This window comes from Atractosteus spatula, chromosome 11 (genome assembly GCF_055471065.1).
Source record: "Atractosteus spatula isolate fAtrSpa1 chromosome 11, fAtrSpa1.hap1, whole genome shotgun sequence".
In the NCBI taxonomy this organism is placed as follows: domain Eukaryota; kingdom Metazoa; phylum Chordata; class Actinopteri; order Semionotiformes; family Lepisosteidae; genus Atractosteus; species Atractosteus spatula.
Window position 1 is genome coordinate 4,711,209 of NC_142716.1, and position 12,567 is coordinate 4,723,775.

Genomic DNA, 12,567 nt, shown 5'->3' on the forward strand with positions numbered 1-12,567 from the left:
TCCACTATCTCCATAGCTTCCACTATCTATGAGCTGCAAGTATAGTTTCCCGACTACATCTACATCTTTCATACAGTTGAGGATAAACAGTGGTCTGAAATGAGCCTCTGCAGCACACTGCTGTTTCCCTGAAATCTAAATGTAGCAGGAGATAGGTTTTAGTGTTTAGAAATTTAGGAATGGTTACCTATAAAAATGAATATATTACATAACTCACCAATAAATTACTGGTGTTCCAAAACTTTATGAAAATGTGATTTAAGGTAAGACTCATAGGACTAAAGCTCTCCAGTACCAGGGTTAGAGATAGCTGGACTACTGTAATACCTTGCTTAGTAGGATATCATCTAATGTTCCTATCAGGGTTTAGTATGTTCACAATTACACAGCTCATGTGCTAAAACTTCCTGAGCTTTAAACTTAAGACTTTCCTGCTTACATTTAATGCACTCACTGGTCTGTTCTGCTCTTGGTTTTATTTGATCAGTGTACTTTGTGGGTTTTCTTTTACTTCGTTTATGCATGGACTATTGTAAAGTTGACAAACTTTGATTATATTATAAAAATATATATAAATTATAAGAAGCATGCAACACCCACTTGAAATTCAGATTCCAAAAAAACACCATAAATACAAAAACGGTTTTACTAAATAAAAGGGGATGAAAATCTATTTTTAGCTGATTCTGTACAAGCCAGCAGCACAGTTGGTCGTTAAGCATCTGTTTAGCCTCAGTGAACCTTTCTCCACCTCCCACTCAGCAGAAAGCAAGAGGGCAGGAAAGCCATTTCCTTGTTCATCTCATCCAGGTCACTTCAGCTAAACCCGTTTCCCCCAGGAATAAACCCAACTCACTAGCTCTCTTAGAAAAAGACAACCACTCACACATCACCAGGAGAGGCCATTCAGCCCTCCTAGACATGATTTTTATGACCAATTCAAAGATCTGATCCAGTTCTTTTTTTTTTATAAGCAGCCATGCAGGGTACTGGCCTCGACAATAGTAGCTCAATGGTTTGTTCCCATCTCCCACAACTCTTTGTGTAAGTATACCTCAGCATGGAATGAAGACCATGAGTTAAATCCAGTTGTGTGGCACACATTTCTGGCTCTGAAGCAAAGCTCAGCAATGGTGCGACCGATCACAACACTTGTTTTTTTTAAGAGAAAAGCCAGAAGAAATTAGAAAGCGTATGTAGAATTGCCAGTTATTTTGTTATACTCACTGGATCCTCTGGTGCAGAGCGTCATGGTTTTTTCACATCTCGGCTCGCGTGGGGGGTCCCCTCACAGCCACGCACGGGAGGATCGGAGAGGGTGGGCAGACTCCCCGCCTAATGCATCACAGGCACCGACCGGAGAGTCGGGTTGGACTGGTGGAGAGAGTCATCCCTCAGTAACGGCCTGTACTTCTTCGGGAGGCCACAGGAGGTCACTGTGCGACCGAGAGCCAAGGCCAACACATCTCGCCATTGATCCCGGAACTGTGCAGGGCCACTCTGGGAATTGCGGGCAGTCGAACAGCGACACGACCACGGTTTGACTCCCTGATCAAAGGCGTGTCACTTCACCAGAAATTACCGGATGTAAATGATGAGCACAAGATACAAGCTTTATAATCCCTTCACAGTGATCAGACACAGTGAACCGTCTTTGCAGCACTGTGCCCATAAGCTGAAAGGGTTAAAAACATTGAACATGCTTGACTTAATGTTTAAATTTACTTCCACCTACTGGTACAATACCATTAAATAGGAATACTGGCAATTATAACATGACCTTCCTAATACCTTTCACTCAACATTCAGTTTCTCTTGACTATATGGCTGCTGGTGTTTTCTTAGCACCCAATACAGTTGACATTTGGAGAAAAAAAAAGTCCATTCACATTTAAAGCATTCGTACCGGCACGTCTCAGATTCCAAATTAATAATTTGCACCACATTCCATTAATAAAATGAATAGTTCTCCAATAATAAAGCAGCACATTACCAAAATGAATCGCAACGAGGGAAACAAAACAGTTAATGGCCTGCTGCTGCCAAGAGAATTGATGGCCTCATTTCTAGAGGTGATCAATCTGCTTCACAGAGCCAGCACCCACAACTCCAAAAGCCGATGAGCTTGACTTTGCTTTGGTGTAGATATCCGTCAGGCTCTGGGCAGCCAGTGACGCCAGGCTAGAGGATGCTCCTCTATAAAAGTCCATCATGGTTCAAGCTTCAAAGTCTTTCATGAGGGTCTCGCCACGAACAGAGTGAGACACACAGTAGTGCATGAACAGGGTCCAGAAAACACCACCTCTGAGCAGAAAGGAAAACAGGGCAGTCTGTGTTTCACACTTTATTCATAGAAAAGCACTGAAATTTCAACACAAATCATATAAAATGGTAGTAGCATTACATAAATAGTAATAAATTTTTGTTTCATAGACATTAGCTCAAGAGGTTGCACAAAAAAAAATTGTTGATGAACGATACTTCTGTGGCAACAAATACTGGATACCTTCCTTTATTTTCAGTAGCACAAAGAGGCGACAAACACTTTCTCTTAAATTAAAATCTAAACAGTAGATAAAACTAGTCAACATTCTCTACCAGCGCTTTTTATTTATTTTTTCTTTCCTTCTAAAATCTAGGACAGATCAAAACACTGGTACAGTTAACACATCAACACTTGGGGTGTGGGAGGAATAGTAAAAACAAAGTAGGGGGAAATGACCAAATAAAAAATCCTCCTCTTCTTGCAATGCAGTTGGACCAACTATAGTTTAACTATATGACAGGAAGCAGGGAGAAAATGCAGTTGGGACTGACCTCGATGTTTAAACATCGCCGTACTGCAGCTGACTTGGAGAACAGCAGTTAAACAGTAGCTCAACACAAAATGTTTTCAGCCCCTCTTATCCTAATCGCAGTACTCCTGTTCTTTCCGAGACAAGTTGCTACATCTGTGTAAATGACTTAAGATTAGGCTCGGCTGCTGCAACTCTTAAACCAGGGGGTTCCAGGGGCAGGACTGAGCTGTGTGTCTTGTTCTGCAAGACCCGGCATATTGCTGTTCCGCAGCTCCCGGTAAACACATACGTGTTACAAAAAAGGGGGACGGGACTAGGAACTCGGATCTACCCGATCGCTGCTGCATGTTTCCTGCTGTGAAGTTTAGCTTGCAATTTCTGTAACCTGGATTTCAGCTGAACCGTATAAGAAATGCAAACAACAAACTTGGAAAAGGCTTGCACGATCTCATGCTATTATCACGCCCCGAGAGAAACTTGTATCTAGAAACAGGACACTGCCCTTTCCTAATGTGTGGCCCAAGGTTTGTGCTACAGGTGTGTGGAGTGGCAGAGAGATGAGTAAAGGCAGGAAGTAAGAGGGCACAAAAGACTCCACCTCTATAGCCCACAACTCTACTGGCTCATCTGTTTCTAGAGGTTTCTTCTTTCTGTGAAATCCCAGTTCTCTTAAAACCAGAAAGAGAACTTAAAAAGGCAAGTCATATCTACAATAATATATATTTTATATATTTTAATAAAATGCTAAGGCTAAAAGTCCAAAAAAAAGAAGAAGAATTTTACACCTCTCTGGCAAAGGCAGAGTCCAAACGCACAGCATGAGTGGGTCGTGCATACAGATATACACCTTGACATGCTGTCCATCTTCCACATGGCGCCTGGGCTCGGGGTCAGCCTCCGTCGTCCTCCTCCCGAGAGAGAGGGAGGGAGGGAGCGAGGTGGAGGGGCAGATTAAATGACTCAGTGGTTCTGCATAGTCTGGTGCTTTGTTGTTCTCTCCTTTTCGATTTCTATATTACAAGCTTCCTCTTGCACAACAACATTGCAAAATTAAAAAAAAAAATACCAAAAAAATAAAAATGAAACACAGGAGCACCTGAGAAATGTTTTTTTTTCTTACGTCTTTCCTCTTAATGTTCTAACATTCCCAGCCCACAACAAATTCAAGTATCCAAAAAAAAAACATACGATTATCATAAATAATTATAACTTTACATTTTTTAATTGACACTTTTATATATACAATTTCATAAATGCTTTTGCTACTATTTTGTCTTGTTTTTTTTTTAAAGCAATCCCTGAGAATGGACTTTAGTATTTCCTTTCACTCCATCATTCTGTTTTTCTTCCTTTTTTCTTTTGAAAAGTACCTTCATTAAAAAAATACGACCTACAACAGAATAAATACAATTAAAAAAAGGCTTAAAAGAAGAGTGTCAGTAAGCCGTGACTGAGAAGCAGTGCTGCTGCTCTTGCTGGATGGATTTGGTGGTGCTCGAGAGAGGTTAGTGTTGCAGATCCTCGTTCAATCCCTGCTCTGTATTCCACGCTGTCAACCAGGCCTTTTGTAAGGTTTAAAGCTGATCCTTGGAATAAGAAAGAGGTATAACACTCTGCAGCCAGCATTTTGGTACGACATTGATTTTCAAGAACTTCTTAACCACTACCTGCTGCAAAGGAGAGTACAACCTGGCTCAAAATTTGGTTTTTCCGTGCCACTTCTACACGATCGTGAAATTTGTGTGACAGAACGAAACTCTGGAAAAAAAATGAACGTCCACCTCCGTTATTTTTTTTCACCTAAGATGTTTGAAGTCCCCCCCACACAATTTCCAACCCGGCAGAACCACATTGCGTTATGATGCCTGCTCAAAAACCACAGAAACGGAAAGAAAACAAGGGGGAGAAAATAAAAAGACAAGTAACAATTAAAAAAAGAAGAACAATAACTACAGCTGTCTCCTGTTATGTGCCTTGGCATAGTCATCCAAAGCGCTCCCTCACCAGCATCATGAGTTTTTTCTTGCCCTTGTAGATCTGTTTGAGGTTGTCTATGAACTGGGCAAACTGGATGTGTCCGTCTTGGGCCAGCAGGAAGGTCTCCCGGGCCTTGCTGAGGAACTCGATGAACTCCCCGTAGTGCCGGGGGCTGATGTGTGTCAGGCGGGAGTGGGTGGTGTTGATGTAAGCGCTGATAGTGGCGTCCAGCAGCTGCCGCAGGGGGGCTTTGTCTGTGGACATGAGCTTCCCAGAATTCCGGCGCCCCGGGATGCCCGCCAGCCCCGGAGCGGTCATGGTGCAGCGGCGCAGGATGTCCGAGAGCACGGTGGCGCAGTGCACGCTCTTCACCACCAGGGGGATGATGGCGGCCAGCTCGTTCTTGCCGAGCGAGTGGCTGAGCGCGCAGGCCCACAGCACGTCGTTGATGGCGGGGTGCGTGTCCTGGTTGTAGGCCAGGTTGAGGTGGGTCATGGCCAGCGAGGCCAGCTTGAAGGCCCGCAGTGGGTAGCCCCGGTGCTCCATGTAGCGGGCGATGGTGAAGAGCTGGGAGTAGGTCATTCCCGTGGAGGCGGCGTCGATGACGATCTGGTAGGCCGTCTCGAAGGCAATGTGGTCCTTCTCGCACAGCGTGAGCGCCGAAAGGGCACAGTTCTGCGGGTCCTTCATGGCACACTGCAGGGCTAGGGTCCGCGCGCAGCTGGCCAGCTCCTCCCGCTGGGGGTAGTCCAGGCTGAGCCGCAGAATGGTATTGTGGGACATGACCGTGGCCGCCACAATGCTGGTGGCCTCGGTGGGGGTAAAGAGCGTGTACCAGCTCTGCAGGATACTCACCAGTGCCCGCAGACCTGAGCAGACGAGAAAGAAACCCACTTAGAAGAGAGAAGGAGAGGGCAAGAGTGCTACAAGTGTACAGCAAGATGTCCCCCCAAGACTTAAAAATGACCAATTTCACTCATACAATCTGGGACATGTGGAAGTCTTAGAGTACAAATGGAAACTAATAATCAGCACTGCTTTTAAAAGAATTTCCAGCAGCTTGGAGGTATATTTTGTCAGGCATAAAGGTGATATTCCTTCCAGTACAGCCTCCATTATTATCTAAACGAGTCTTAGTGTCTCAGGGGAAGGGACTTGTAAAAACAGGCTCCTTACCCACAATGGTTATACAAAACCAGAACACACTTCACAGACATTATGTGCTTGATGGGAAAGAAAGAAGAGCATGAAGAGCAGAGAGGAATTAAAAAAGAAATAAAAGCAAGGTGGACAGAAAGGGAAAGGCGGATGAAGGGTAGAGGCTGAGTGGGTGGATTGATACTGACCGACTTCAGTGGCACAGGTGACGAGCCAGCGCACCATCTCTCTGCGCCTCCAGTTCAGAGTGGACAGCGTCATCCGCATCACCTGCGGGGGACGGGGGAGATCAGGACACGTCAGTGTCAGGGCAACATGGCTCACGTCGAGCAGCAGTGACAGAGACTGAATGACCAACCGCCTTAAAGGGAGGGGGGCTCTTCACAGAGCCACATGACACAAAGGAACGGCAGAGGAAACAAACGTCCCAACCTGCAGTCCCAGCTCCAGAGCCACGTTGAGCAGAGTGATGTCTGGAGGGCTGTCTGCGGGCGTTGCGATCTTGAAGGCGTCCTGAGCCAGCTTGAAGATGAGGGAGGAGGAGTGGATGTTCTTCTGAATGGCCTCCAGCACCGTCCGCAACCGAAGCATATCTCCTGAGGGACCCAACCAAGGAGGGAAAAAAAAAGTCTCTTACTCCTAACTCCTAACTCTGAGACCAACGCCTTTATTTCCTCATCTTTTAAACCAAATTACAGTTTTTGGCCATACAATTACAAATGGGGAGGGGGGAGGAAAAATGCAAAGCAATTAACATTCCTGTCCTGCTTTTACACCGGCAGTGGCCCCCTGCTTTACAGTTTGCACACAGCCTTACTGGAACAGCTGTGATGCATAACACTGGCTGCCTTTCCAGTTAAGTTAATGAATCTGGATACAGCTCAATTTTCAGCTGCGTTTTTTCATTTTTGCAACACAGGCCCTGAGGCCGACCCATGGAGGTGATGGTGTTCATCTTGATTTTATATATATATATGATCTTTCATGATCCCGTATTTCTCATGACACTCTACAATATGAGCAAACACAAGAGGCATGCACGGTGCTTGCTAACATATCTCGGTACTGTGTACCCACCTTTAGCAGCAGTTAGCATGGTTGATGCCAGCTCACACTGCTGGGACTCCAGGTGGCCCAGGGTGAACCAGCGTGGGTAGCGGCTGGGCACGATGGAGATGCCATGGTGTGGGTGGCTCACATCTCCTGAGGGGGCTGTCGACTCCAATACAGGGAGCCTGATAGACAAAAAAAAGACACAATGAAAATCCCGGTCCTCGGTGCGTGAAGTGTTCAAACTCCTTACCATTTCCCCCACTGCTTACTCCCGTTCCTGACACTCCAGGCATGAGGTGGAGAGGGTGACCACTGTCCAGGCTCCTCCCCTGAAAGCAGGGTTTACCCATCTACCTGCCTCGTTCACGAGAAGAGCAAAATGCACGAGACGGGAAATGCAAGGTGCACAATTTATTACTTTTCAATACTAATAATAACCTTACTCAGGGAGCAAATATCCCCATATAGAGGATATCAAAGGATGAAAACAAATAATCAGGAGTTAAATAAAGATTACGAGGATTATACACAAACAGGAAGCAGAAGGATTTCCCAGCATCCCAGTAAGTGGCTAAGAATGTTCCGATGCTTATGGTGAAAGTGGATGATTCCCGTTTAGATGGTAAGAGCATTTTGTTTTTAAATAAATATGAAGCCCCCTGACCAATCAGGTACAGTATCCGCAAAAGCAGATCAAAGCTGCACGTAAGCATCTGTAACAGACCTGCCCATGGGCAGAGTGCAAGTCCCACTGCACTCACTTTTACTGCAGCTACAGAACTGCTTTACAGTTTTAAGCTATGCCATTGATTTTGCATTAGCAGTACCCTCAGGAACTCTACAGGAAACATGATGGTTCAGCTCAGCCAGGGATCAGTCTGCAAAATTGTTGAGCTAACTTTTTGCTTAAAAGGTTATAGCACACAGCTCCATCATTGTAAAAGGAAATGAATGATTTTCCAATTAGAAATACAGGGCACGATGGTAAAACCAGATTATCTTTGTTATTGACATCATATAAAACAGTTGCACTGCAGTAACTGGGATTGAAGTAGGTGAGAAAAAATACCGTGATTAGTGAGAACTGAAGGGAATTTTCAGTGTTAATTTGCAATTATACCCTGTAACCTGAAGCTTACGGTCAGTGTCCTGTGTTTATTTCATTTATTTATATGCAACCTTGTGAAAAGCTCCTGTAAATTACTCTTATATTAATATGGCTTCTTAATAACAATCCAGGAAAACACAGGTCTACATTTAAAATTAAAATCTACACAAAATTGTACACCCACTCCCAAATTATAACTGTAGTTTAAGTATTACAAAACAGTCATTTAGAAGAGAAAAATAATGTTGATCCCCAGGTATTCTCAGTATTGTGATCCTTAATTTGTAAACTTTACAGTCACAAAGGCATATAGAAAACTATATTAAACACTATCTAGTATAAAATGTAAAAATAACATGGGTCGCAGAAGACAAATGCAAACATAAAGATTGTTTTAAAAATCAAATTGTATACGTCTAAAAAAAGTTTAGTTTTACATATTTAATACAATCCTATTTCTTTCACAGGATCATCTGTATAACCAGGTAAGAAAACCAGAAGCAGGTTATCTGTCCAGTATATTAATCTGGATTTAACAGCATGACAACTTCAAACAATCTTGCACCTGACTTGCAGACGGTGTGCTGGATGATCTCAAGCATTGTATCGGTGTGGAAAATTAAACGACAGAAGACTTTCAATACCTTTCAAATGAAAAGCCAGGTACAGTCTGTGGTCAGTTGAGAAGATAGTAATCACAATATTACCGTGGGGCCCGTATCAGAATTTTGCTACAGTCTGGGTGACGTGTGCTGACAATATAGCAGATCACACGATGTGCTGTTGGTTGTCATTTTCCACTGTATGTGGACTCGAACTCGAAAAGTTTACTCGATTTCCTCCTTTTGATGTCTTTTAATGCTTCTAATTAAAGTGGGACCCAACTCATTATAACTTTTCAAGCCCCCAAAACAGGGATTGTGTACAACAGCTGTCTCTGCCCCTTGTACAATAGCCCCTTGTACTTTGTGCCATGTTAAGGTGCAGACTACTGTGCAGAAGACTGCATCCGTCAGACTCTTCTTTAAAGATTAACTTCGGAATTTGGTATACCACAGAATTAAAATATTTTCCATAAAGAACACATCAAAATATTGTATTGCTGCAGCAGCATCCCCAGTCTGAATTCCGGGCCCGGTCAGTACTGGGATGGGAGACCCCTGAGAGAAACTCTGCTGCTGAAAGTGCTGGTGGTGTTGCTCTTCCCTCTAGCTCAGAATTCGTCAGTCAAGGGGACACTGTGCTGCAGGACGTGCTGTCCTTCACATGAGACATTAAACTGATTGCTCGTCATCCCACGGCAAGAGTAGTCCCAGTGTCCTGGCTAAATTCCACTTTGATCCTGCACACTCTAGTCTATCTAAAAGTCCGATTAAAAAATACAACTGACTGATGAATTAATCTGGGCAGTGGAGGGTATACTGGCCCAGAACGTCAGCTAGGTGCTGCACTTCAGTGGTGGGTGGAAACAGTCTAGTTCTATAAATAAAACACTTTGGGATCCTGTAGGATGAAAAGCACTCAGTCAATTCAAGGCACTACTGTTGGATCTGAAGTCCCACCCTCCCTCTCAGGTTGGTCATGGTGGAGGCGGCTCTTACCTCATGGCACGCAGAGCCAGTTTGTAGGCCAGGTCAGTGTCGTGTGGCAGCAGGGCAGAGAAGAGGTACTTGGCGAAGGTGTGCATGGGCACACTCTCTCTGTGGATCACCTCTCCTAACCCACTGAACGGGCCACCTGGCACAGCACAGACAGACATGTCAGAACAGCCCCACTGGACAGAATGCATTTAGCAAACCAACCCAAAGGCCAGGCTAAAACAGATGCCGTGCCTATGTCCTGTATGCTACCCAGGAAATGCTTTCCTCTGTGCTCACCAAAAGGGGGTGCAGGAACCCTCAGAAGAGTAAATAAGCACCTTAACAGAAGTCAGAGAGGTCTAGAGGTGCAGAAAGTGCCTGCGGTTAAAGATATTGTCTGGGGTTGTTGGAATGTAAGAGATCATCCTAAGAGAGGAAACAAAATACCCTTTTAAGAATTACACAGCTATAGTTATAAAAAAAATACTTATGCGTTGCAGTGAAAATTTGTTAACCTGGTTCAGTATTATATTGAGGTTTAAACCCCAGGTAATGCACTTTGATGAAAAGGCTGTTCTTCCTTCCATTTGCAACTGACAAGTCTGTGGTTCGACATCTTTGGGTTCAAGTACTCCGTCACTAAGGGCATTCATTGCTCGAAAATAAAAATAAGCAATCAAGTTGATTCGGGACAATATCAAGTATATTCTCAGCTACGGCTCGGAATAGTGGGTCAGCATCTCCCTGACCCAGGTTCCAGCACGGGGAGGTGGCACGTACCCTCCAGCAGGAGAATGGACTGCTTGCGCAGGGTCTGAACCAGCACCTCGTCCAGTTCCAGCTCCTGCAGGCGGGCGATGATCTGCTCCTCGTTCCGACACACCTTGTCCTGGGCGTACAGGCCCTCGGGCATCACCCGCTGCTGGCCCATGCCCATGAGCGCCACCTCCAGCGCCAGCGCCAGGTACGACTCCCTGCTGTCCTGGCACCCCCACACCGGCACATGGTGATAAACTGGCGGCTTGGGCTCGCCCGAGTCTGCGCAAGGATGCGGAAAACGGAAACCAGTCAGCCCAGTTAGAGCGCCGCCTTCTGCTCTGGACGGCAGCTAGGTCGCAGGGATGGTGGAAATCAACATTCTGGCTTTCTTATTTTATACTACCGGCGCTTCTTATGAACGTCTGGGAAGCAGATAACTGTATTAATAAGAAGTAGGTTATGCTGGGTTCAGAAATCTTTTAGTGAAAAGTCTAACTGCACCCCTCCAGGGACCATTCAGGCACCCTGCCGCAACATTAGGATAGCAGCCAATTTCAAGAATAATTCACACCAACACAGCCCTAACACCAGAGGTACAAGCCGAGATGTTTACACAGATGGGTTTCTATTTGTCCTTTGTGTCCAGCTGTGGGAGGTGTTTTTCATACACGTGTACAAGATTGTCTGTGTTCAGGAGAGCGAGGAAGGGAGAAAAACACTAACATCTGCTGGCAGTGACTGAGACCCCAGAGCTCTGTCTTAAATCCCTAGAGCAAATTATCTGAAGCCAATCCTATTTATTAGGGGATGGATCTGGACTTGAGATTTATCCACTCAGAAAAACAGGTCACAGTTCTCAAAGAGGGCTAACATGATAAACAACAGGAATTTCGGGAGATGATTTGGAGCCCTTTTCACTCTGACCTTGATTACTGCGAATCACTGTCTTGGTAGAGTCCTGGTACTAACTAGGGGCACGATGCAATCGTTGTGAATATTTTCTGAAGGGCACTACCTCCCTCCAGTGCAACAGCATCATACAGTGCCCATTTGACTTGCATTCAGGGGCAGGGCAGAGCAAACCAGCCCCATGACTGCCGGAGGAGGCACCACCAGCAGCAATGCCAGATGTTTACAGCTGCCGCAGAAGAACAAAGAGTTGTCAGGAACGTCAGCCGCTGCTCCGCGTAGATCAGACTGCACGTCTGAAACAGCGCGCCCCTCTGAATTTTTCTTACAGGAGACAAATGCTCTATTGTGAGGGCTCAACAAAAGAAAATTCAGTGCCCCACCTAGCAGTGGAAGCACTCAACACAAATATCCGATCACTGACCATATGATTTATCTGAAAAACATGAAGTCCTCCCTTCCTAAGGTCTGTGGACAAACCTTAAACCTTTTCTTGCAATGCAAAACCACTTAAGATTCACCTCAAAGCTGGACGCATAACTGAAGCTCTTTAGACTTGTTTGTGGTGGAAGCTTAGGTGTGACTGACTGGGCAACAGCTGAGGAGTTCATCAAATCGGATAAGCCAGAGAACGTTTAGGGAACAAGAACGTGCACTGTGTTAGACAGGGAAGGTTAGGAGAGAAGAGCTCAGGGAAATGGAGGAGTTTCAGTTGTTGTCCAGTGTCTCTACCTCCTGTATCCATGGAAGTGTCATCCTCCAGGCGGCAGGCTTCAGTCAGAGTGCCGAACAGGCAGCCAATGGGGTCCAGAGGGTGCCCCACCCAGCCCTCAAGATTGGTGGTAGTTGTCACGCCTCTCTGCAGCAGCTCTGTAACGGAAGGCAGGCCTGTCAACCAAGGCAGCCAAACACGGAGAAAACTGTCTGACTACACAGAGGAGCAGGGTTACTCTGCTCAGAGGTGAAGCAAGATATGGCCTCATTATCGAAAACCAATCACTTATATTTTGAAATGGCAGCCCTTTCTGCCTATTCATTATACTAGTTTGCATGATTCATGAAGATGTCTGCCATGACCATTCGGCTCTAGACTCACCCCGATGCTTATGGCTGGCAAAACCAAAATGCTGCAACTCACAGCCCCCTGGATAATTTTAGCCAAAGATAAAGAAATTAACAGAGCCACCCAGACATTGTGTCTTGTTAATGTCGTTATATGGCAATA

At 45.2% G+C, this 12,567-nt stretch overlaps 1 protein-coding gene across 1 annotated transcript in view; it reads right to left on the reverse strand.

Moving 5' to 3' along the window:
• Positions 1-2,329: 2,329 nt before the first annotated feature.
• The window catches only part of zswim5 (zinc finger, SWIM-type containing 5), a 64,779-nt gene continuing 54,541 nt past the window's right edge, over positions 2,330-12,567 (reverse strand). Inside the window, exons 8-14 of the mRNA XM_088926784.1 lie at positions 12,075-12,212; positions 10,455-10,712; positions 9,696-9,831; positions 7,011-7,168; positions 6,366-6,529; positions 6,122-6,203; positions 2,330-5,644 (exon numbers count right to left, since the gene is read on the reverse strand). Coding sequence (XP_088782910.1) covers positions 4,782-5,644; positions 6,122-6,203; positions 6,366-6,529; positions 7,011-7,168; positions 9,696-9,831; positions 10,455-10,712; positions 12,075-12,212 — 1,799 coding nt within the window. The 3' untranslated portion in view covers positions 2,330-4,781. The remainder of the gene's footprint in view (positions 5,645-6,121; positions 6,204-6,365; positions 6,530-7,010; positions 7,169-9,695; positions 9,832-10,454; positions 10,713-12,074; positions 12,213-12,567) is intronic.